This window comes from Gadus morhua, chromosome 3, assembly GCF_902167405.1.
Source record: "Gadus morhua chromosome 3, gadMor3.0, whole genome shotgun sequence".
NCBI classification, from domain to species: domain Eukaryota; kingdom Metazoa; phylum Chordata; class Actinopteri; order Gadiformes; family Gadidae; genus Gadus; species Gadus morhua.
The window spans coordinates 932,267-941,504 of record NC_044050.1 but is presented as its reverse complement, the minus strand read 5'-3'; the positions used below and the strand labels follow the sequence as shown (position 1 = coordinate 941,504).

At 39.6% G+C, this 9,238-nt stretch overlaps 1 protein-coding gene and 1 long non-coding RNA gene across 2 annotated transcripts; one reads left to right on the top strand and one right to left on the bottom strand.

Annotated features, from left to right (window-relative positions):
- The first annotated feature begins 1,162 nt into the window (after positions 1-1,162).
- LOC115541138 (uncharacterized) lies at positions 1,163-2,440 on the top strand. Its single transcript, XR_003976278.1, has 3 exons — positions 1,163-1,275; positions 1,580-1,851; positions 2,057-2,440. It is a non-coding gene; the product is annotated as an uncharacterized LOC115541138 (long non-coding RNA).
- A 43-nt stretch (positions 2,441-2,483) lies between these two features.
- Positions 2,484-6,084, bottom strand: LOC115541136 (uncharacterized). Its single transcript, XM_030352922.1, has 7 exons — positions 5,846-6,084; positions 5,443-5,542; positions 4,893-5,040; positions 4,392-4,489; positions 3,990-4,134; positions 3,567-3,687; positions 2,484-3,099 (listed from the first exon to the last, which is right to left on the bottom strand). Exons 1-7 carry the CDS (start codon positions 5,970-5,972, stop codon positions 2,801-2,803), a joined length of 1,038 nt encoding a protein of 345 aa, XP_030208782.1. The 5' UTR covers positions 5,973-6,084; the 3' UTR covers positions 2,484-2,800.
- Between the last annotated feature and the right edge of the window lie 3,154 nt (positions 6,085-9,238).

The following is a 9,238-nucleotide window of genomic DNA, read 5'->3' as shown; positions in this document are numbered from 1 at the left end:
AGACAGTCTACAACAGCTGTCTGAAGTTATCAGCGCTTATCTCTCACAGAGTATTGTCCCTCCACTATTGGATGATGTAGCTGTGGTTGAATGGAGTGGGTGTGTGGGGCGACCCCGGCTAAACATAGAAAGTCAAACCCTCCTGAATCTACTCAGCACGGGGTTACCACTGACTTCTTTGAGTGACCTCCATGGGATTTCAAGGTCAACTCTGTATAGACGGATGCAAGAGCATAACCTCTCTGTCAGAAAATGCTATTCTGACATATCAGATGATGTGCTAGATCAGAAAGTTAGGTCTATAAAGGCAAGAATGCCCCATGCTGGCTACAGGCTAGTGAAAGGATCGCTGCAAGCAATGGGGCATCGGATTTCGTGGAGAAGAGTAAAGATGTCATTGCAGCGTGTGGATGGTGCAGGAATAATTGCCAGGATGGTCCAGCTGTCTTGCATTGCAAGACGGACGTACTCTGTTCCCGCTCCCTTGTCTCTTGTCCACATCGACACAAACCACAAGTTGATAAGGTGTTATTTCTCCTACTGAACTATTTCTAATCATTGGTGATTTTATGTCACACAATCGTAATATCAGTGCTGTACAACAATTGCCTTTTTGTTAGGTACAACATTGTGATTTTTGGAGCAATTGATGGCTTTTCAAGGAAGGTAATGTTTTTTTTCTTTCTTTTTTCAATCCCTCATTCACTATTTATCTTGAGAACTACTACACAAGTGTCCCACTTCGTTACAGATCTTTTACCTGGACACAGCTGGGAATAACAAAGCAGAGACGGCTTTTGGATTCTTCAGGGATGGAGTTCAGAAAAATGGATGGCCATCAAGGCAAGCGCATTAAATTAGTGTTCAGAAGAAAGATGACGATAAAATGTCAACACACAGAATTTTTGAAATAATATGCAATGAGTTATTTAAAATACAAACAAAATACCAATCCATGTTCCCAACAGCTGGGGTCACTGGTAGTGAATGTTTGATCACTTCTCTGCTTCAATTCAATGACATTTTGGGGCTTACCTGCACTCATTTACAGTTAATTCAGTGGCATAGAAGAGACTTGTTGTAATATTAAAGAAATAAGGGGAAATTATGCTTGTTTCGAACACAGTAAAATATATTATTTTGTACCTTGTCTTTCTCTTTCAGAGTACGAGCCGATCAAGGGGTTGAAAATGGAGACATCGCTAGATGCATGTTTACTGTGCGAGGAACAGCCCGTGGCAGCTTTATTGCTGGAAAAAGCGTCCATAACCAGAGGTAATTGATTACCAGAGCTGAACTGTTTCAGTAAATATTAGAATACAAATAAATCAACCCCTCGGGTAAAAAGTACGAATGTTAATATTAAATCCCATCAGTTTCAAAATCTTCTATGCCATGAAGTCATTTTGCAGTTCTAAATTGATCTAAAAATAACAGATGGGAAATGCTTCTAAGTTGATTGTAATAACTGTTTTCGGGTGTTGCTGCTTTTTAATAGTGGACATTTTCAGGTTTTAATTCAGTGTCGTGAAAGCCTTACACGGTCTTGTCTCATCTGTATCCCCTCGCTCGTTTTTAGAGTGGAACGCCTATGGAGAGATGTTTGGAGTGTAACGTGTCAGTACTACGACGTGCTCCATAGTTTGGAGGAAGAGGGCTTTATTGACCTGTCCATTGCTGTCCACCTCTTCTGTGTGGGGTATGTCTTCATACCACGACTACGATCAGATTTGCAGCATTTTACAGAGCTGGAATTGTCACCCCTTGCGCACAGAGGGAAATCTGACACCGAATCAGCTATGGATGATCGGGATGCTGCAAGCACCTGTGTCAGAACCAGACCTGGAAGAGGTATGTTTAAGGTCATATGAGACTAACCTGCAAAAAGGGTCAGATGGGGGAAGCAATACTTCAATGAAAACACGGCATCTTAATATAAACAGGGCATGAAGACTATTTGTGATCTCTGATCTGATATATGGGTGTAGAAGATGATCATTCTACTTTCCAGTAATCTGATGTCTGATGTATTGATGGCTTTTACTGTTCATTCCAGATCCAGCAAGCTGAGGAGCACCCCTCTCAGGAACAGCAAAGTGAAAACACTGAGCATGGAGTTATCGTACCAGACATCCAATGCCCCCTGTCAGCTGAAAGACTTGCTGCACTACAGCACCAAGTGAACCCCACCACCGAGTCCTCATCCTTTGGTCGGGACATCTACTTGCATGCTCTTAGAGCAGCTTTCGGACTCTAACATTCTGATATACATGAATGCAAATTTTCAACCCGCCATAATTACCTCTGATTCTAACAAAGTTTTTCACTTTCTCAACCAGCAATAATGTGAATTATACACAAATAAAGCCCAATTCAAGTGTTTTGGTTTATCTAAATTTGACTTGCCTGTAATTAAAAACAGCATTATAAGGCAAAATTAAGAGATTTAGAAATTCACATATGTATTCATACAACTCAAATAGTTTAGTGCAATGTTTTCTTTTTTATTAAATCAGAACATTTTTCAAAATGTGTGCCATATTGTTTTGAACCACTTAATATACACTTCGCAATGACAATTGGACTTAACATTTACATTATTTCAAACGCTAAGACATTATGTTTGGATTGTTAATGTCTGTTACAAACGCTTACTTAGAACAGGATTGAACCCAAACACAAGGGGGCAAGGGGGAGTGGCAGGAACTGAACTGACAAGAGAATTAGACATGGCTAGGAAAAGACTAGATGAACAAACTAAGTAGAACAGAGTAGACTAGAGCAGAGTAGAGTTTACAAGCTACAGTCTGTCAAAGCTTGCACCATATTTAATGGCAGTTCGCAAGTTGGTTTTTAAGGACTCATAATCCCCCAGATGAGCTGTTGGAAGTGTAACTGTGTTGGTGCAAGCACTTACAATCGGATAACATACAGTGTGACCTGGCATGTGCTCTAGACAGTTGTGGTCAAATACTATTGCTATTTTGAATTTCTGTCTCTCTGAGACAAGCAAATGCCTGTGTGCTTGCCCAGTCATCCATTGCATCACCATGGGCACAGAGGGTGTCTCTCCTTCAACCTCATTTTCTGGTTGTGTGTCTTTGAAAGAAAAGGGGATGTTAGAATCAATGTCTTCTTCTGAAGTGACAAACTTTCAAAGCTTTTAAATATACCAACAAGGTATGTGCAGAGCAATATTTTGTTACATATAAAATAAATCGCTCAAGACAAAAAACACCAACAAAATCCTACACTGATGAGCACGTCATATATATGGAACCAGTTCTTTGTTGCTGACAGTTTGATATCCAGATCATGAAAATGTGTTGCGCTACTGCCGAGTTACACTTTCTTTCAATGGTCACTTGAAAAAGTCGCAAAACTCCCTGTACCAGTGAACTTAGTAGCCAAGAAAACTTATTCAAATCTGGATATCATATATCATTTCACATTCAGGCATAAAATCCAGATTTCATACATCTATGACGTAGATATCAGTGTAGGATCTCCTAAGCTATATCAAACTTTCTTAGGGGATCAGAACTTTTATGGAAGGTTTAACATACCCTCAATTTCAATAAGGAAATCTTGGAAGTATTCCAAGATTTTGGACTCCTTCACATGTTTAGTCGAACCATGTGGGCTCATTTCTGGGGCCAGGTGTGAAAGAACATAATGCGAGTCCACCTAAGAACAAAAGGGAATTACAGCCCAACAGATCAAGACTGATCCAACATCACTCATACACAGGTACTGACAGTAGCGATTTTACTGAGGGTGCAGGGGGTGCATTCTGTTGGGATGTAAATATTACTATTTTCAAATAAATGTCAACAATTGAAATAAAACTTTTTTTTTTACCCGTTTTAAACCCCTGAAATCGCCACTGGGTATTGATGATATGGAAATACCATTTAGCACTTGAGGAAAGGTTATGCCATTAAATGGCAAAAAATCAAGAAAATACCCAGAGCTGAATTACAACATACCTTGTCATCATCCCCTACGACAAAGAGATTGCGACACTCATTCGGCTTTGTCTGCATGACCTTGATCAGGTTGTACACCTCAAGGCCTTCACGCATCTGTTGCAGCATTGGTCTGCGTTTTGTGGTCACATGCAGTACGATAGCCCTTTCAAAAGGAATATCATACATTTCATGACAGGCATTTAAAATGATGATGTCAAATGTAAAATTAGCCATAACACCGATGTTTGTATGATCGAATGATAAAACCCTTTCAAAGCCGTCAAAGATTTTGCAGCACAAAACCTTGATCGGCTTCAAATTTCCTGCTTAATGAATGAACATTACTGCATGGCTTAAAATACTATTGACCTGTACATAATTCATCCATAATGTAATATTACTCCTTACTAGTTAACAAACCTTAATATGCTTTCCTTATGGTCAATGTTGATTTGACCAGTGTAGCCACAATCCAGGATTTCTTCGATGTAGAGGGACAGGTCAGATGCATCTTCAATCTAAAATAATGATTTAGAAGCAAAAAGAATTAAGCTTTCATTTGTTATGTATTCATAACTGTTATTTTATACATCTACACTGTCATACATATTCACACATTTACCATTATTGGTTTACCGCTATATCAGATACTTATTTTAGTGAGGCTAGTCTGTCAGTCGCTTGAAGTCAACAGGAAGTGAGCTATTGCAAGAAACTAACTTATCGATGAATTGGAATTTAGTAAACCTTAGGATATATTGAGATACTGCCTAACACAGCTGCAACATCGTTGGCAAAGTTTTAAACTTGGATCAGTTTACTTTGAACTTATTCTATGTACCATAAACGTCAAAAGAGCGCAAACATTATGGAAAAATATTGGCCTCATTAAGATGGCTTGAAGCGATTTACCCAACGTACCGTTTTGATTAATGGTGACAACTCTGTGTCATGCACACCATCAGTTTTAAGGTTCCCAGTGATGAGGTAGTGGTAACACCACTCCTGCATGAACCGTGGTGCTGGTCCTCCTTGGGCAATGCTCACACCAAATATTTCACCCGCAACTCTGGATGAAAGACAACAAAGAAATTGGCAATTATAAGTACTAATATTGACATTACACCACAGCTAGAAGACTTATCTCAGGTGCTTACTTCAATTTATGCATTACCTCTATCATCTATTGTCACACATACACTGAAGGAGATTATACCTTTAAAATATGACAGAATATTTAAAATAGCTGGTACATTTCAAGCCCTGTTCTGAATGTTTTTCTAACAATTTGCCATAAACATGAAAGTTTGAAAGAAAAACAGATTGAGGCACTGACTTTCCCTCTAGGCAAACTGTAAAGGACCCCAAGTATCATTAAATATTTTCACTCATGAAAGTATTCTTGCAAAGGTGTCCATCAGATAATAACAATAATCAGTAATTATAAGTTTTAGAAATAAGAATAACATACTTGAACAGTTCATTGTCCAAATCGTTGAGGGAATACTTTGGTACTTTGCCCTTCTCACTTTCGCCTTCAAATAGTCGCTTCTCGATCCCAGCAACCATCGCTACAGCCAAAAACAAATGATAAAACAGCATTAGACTACCTTGGGGAAAACATCAAAAAAACAAGAATTTAGCCAAATTTTTCTCAAGCTCTGACCACTTTGATACTGTGTCCTGCAGAAGCCCACAGGCAGTTATTGTTCTATTTTTGGGAAATGGATGGATGCAGCAAAAATACACCCAACAGCAGAGCTTTCGTTCCAGTTGTTTAAAAATGGTATAGCAATTGTAAAGAAAATAATTTCAGCTATTCTACAACATCCTCTACATATCTGCTAAATGAATGATGAAAGCATACTACTCACTGGACAGGAACTCTTTTTTTAGTGCTCCAGTGTCAACCCCTGGTTCTCCCAGGAAGGAGACTTTCAAAGGGTTCACTGGACCGCCATTCTTTCGACGCTTCCAGAGTTTAAGACCTCTTTCAACCATACCGTCTCTGGCCACACAGATGTTGAAGGTCTTGCTACAGTCTATCTGTTCCTTTACCCAATAAAGAACATCTTCCTCACTGTTGAAAGTTATAAATTATTCAAATGAACTACACAATGCACTATATTTTAACAAATTAATGAAATGTTACACGACCAGATTGGTTACCATGATATATGATCCAGATCGGAGCATATCTTGACTGTGTCAAGCTGGCAAAGATCCTTTCCCATACTACTGTAAAAACAAAAGGAATACATCCTTTAAACATACAGTTCTAGATTATTGTCTATTACCACATCTGACCTGTGAGATAAATATAATTTTATGTTTATGTAAAAATCCATCATAACCATGATGAACACAGAGCCATCTTGGAACTGCCTAGGAATTCGAGCAACCCTATAAACAAAGATACATAATGCAAGTTGACCCACAATCACCTTTCACCGCAGAAGCTTGCATGTAGTTCTATGTCTGACACTGGAAATGTTCTTGTGCATAGTGGACATTGGACCTCACCTGCCTATATGCAGGCACATGGAAAATGAGAACAGAATTGTTAAACCTGCAGTGTGGAAGATTACGTCAGAGTCATAAGGAGGAGCGAATTTTCAAAATAAGCGGTGGATTCAAAACAAAGCTTTCCCCGCCCACTAAGTTCTAACTCATTTACATTCTTCTTCTTACAGAAAATGTAAGTGTATTTTAACGAAAATAAGTTAAACTAGGCAGCTTTAAGGCATAAATATCGGGGGATCATTTTGAAGTGCAACTAAGACTGACAACTTTGTAAAGAACATAGAATGTATCCGTTATGTTTACGACACATTTTTTGGCTGTTGTTTCCTCGTTGTTTTTTGACTCAGTTGCTGTACCTGCTGAAAGCCATGTTGCTCATTTGACCATGGTGCGTCTGTACAGGTTCCTAGGACTGGATTCGGAGATGTTGCTTCTTCCAGGAACACCACATCTGCCTCCTGTACATGTACATTGATGCCATTTTACTGATAAGCTGAGGTTGGGGGTGGAGTTCATCACAACAGATAACCCTGAAGTTAGAACTGGAAGCTGGACTTTTACAGCTTTGATCACACATGCATAAGAGACATAGTTTTACCTCAGTTTCCGAGTTTGATGTGTTGTTGCAGTGGTCAATGTGCAGAGCCAACATCTGCAATGGCATCACTGTCTTGCATTGTTTGCATGTTGCTGTTGGCATACGAGCAAATTCCGGTGCATCTGCTGGTAGTGGTGTTAAATCTAGCTCATCTTGGAGGGGCACTATGTATAACAGCTGTTTTCCTCCACCTGAAGCTCTTTTGAGGACAGAACCAGTGTATCCCTCTGCCTCTAATGCGATTGCAGAGAGTTTTCTCCTTCCATTTCCGCCTTTTAAAGCAAGTAACACAACAATTAAAATGGTGCATAACCCTAAAGCATAGTGCATTTATTTTTTTCCCAACTTGCTGTTGGGAAATGTCACTAGTGGTGACTTAAAGTGCACCTGCTGCTTTGAAAAGAAGCCATCTGTCTTGAAGATAATTCATCTTCGGATATGTTGTCCTTAGTGAACTGGATAACTAATAAAAATAGGAAAGAAAAAAAGTCAACAGCTTGAATTTAGACAGTATATCTCTATTGCCACACAGTCAATACTGTTGATACACTTTGGGAACAAAATATGTGTGGTTAAGTTCAATAGACATCCCACCTCTGCATGCGTTAACTCAGATGTGATTGACAACGCCCTCTTTCCCAGCCCTGCTTGCATGAGCTCCAGCTCGGCAGATATGGATGGGGTTGTGTCCGTTTTTGAACCAAGCAAGAAAAATGGTACTTCAAGCGGCTTCGACGTCTTCACAACATTTGCTGGTCTTTTAAAGGGATGACTTCGGTTTTTTCCATTGCGTTTGAAAAATCCAGGGAAGGATCTATATGATTTTTAGAACAATCTTAATGTCACTAAGTCGCAGTCAGAACAGAAATCAGATTAAGAACAGAATTTGAATTGCTGAAGCAATATCCTTACAATACCACTTTGTGACATACTGATAGCACTAGTGCTAACAGCTATGATTAGGTCATTCAATGTAATGAATTAATTCAATTTGCAAATCATAAGAATACGTAGAAACTGTGTATGGTTATTTTTTGGAAGAAACATGTTTGCAGGTGCCTTGAATCTCAATGGCATATCGAAATGTTTAGCAACATTGTGTAACACCTGAACTGGCCCTTATGCTTTTCTACCTGGCCATCTCAAACGCAACAGTAGGTTTCTCCACACTCGTACTCTGACCCTGTCTACGATCTTCAGGAATTGCTCTGGTGAGCAAGGACATGAAATGCTGAGCAGCTTCAGTTGCTGAACACTGGTCATACTGGAATGGGAATTAAGATGCATAACATTGTAATGTGATCATACAGAGCATAGCATAAATGTTATTAACAATTGATTCCGGTAAAGCACAAGCTGTACAAAACTACAGGATAATACTGGAAAACAAGTAATATTTCATCTCTTATTTCCCACAATTACAACACCATGAACAAATATAAATTTGTTCATGGCGACTCCTCCACGTTAAGTCGAGTTTCCGGTGAATCGATTCAGCGGAAACGCGTCTGAACTGGGAGGAGTCGTTCACGAATCGTATGTTCGTTCAGCCTGTTTTCCGGTAGCGGTAAATCGCATCATGGAATGGACCCCATTGCACGGTTCTCAGCTGAGTCAGTCAGACTCAGTGGAGTTAGTGCTACCGGAAACTCGACTGAACGAACGAACGAACGAACGAACGAACGAACGAACGATCATCCATGATGCGGTTGGTGGCCCAAAGGTTGGTTCATCGAGATAAGCAGTAGGTGGCGCAGCGCCAATCAAACCTCAAAACGTTGAAAAACGATGAAAATATGACATTGATGTTTGTTTCATGTATTAATTTGAGGAAGGTTACAGTCTCCTCGTCGCTCCACACAGATCTGATGTTTTCGTCTGCCGCCATTATTAACATTGAAAATGGACGTAAAAACATGTGGATGGAAACCCAGACAGCTCAGCTAGCGCCACACCTAAGACGAGAAAGTGACTAATGCTAACTAAGCTGGCTACAGGCTGATAAAATAATACAGCACATCACAAATATAACATAAACTAACGTTAGATCGTTGAACACAAATAGTCCTGTTAACTAGTAGCTACATGCACAACGTCATGCAGGCTAATAGGCAGCCTGGGCACGTAACGTACCTATAACTAGGCA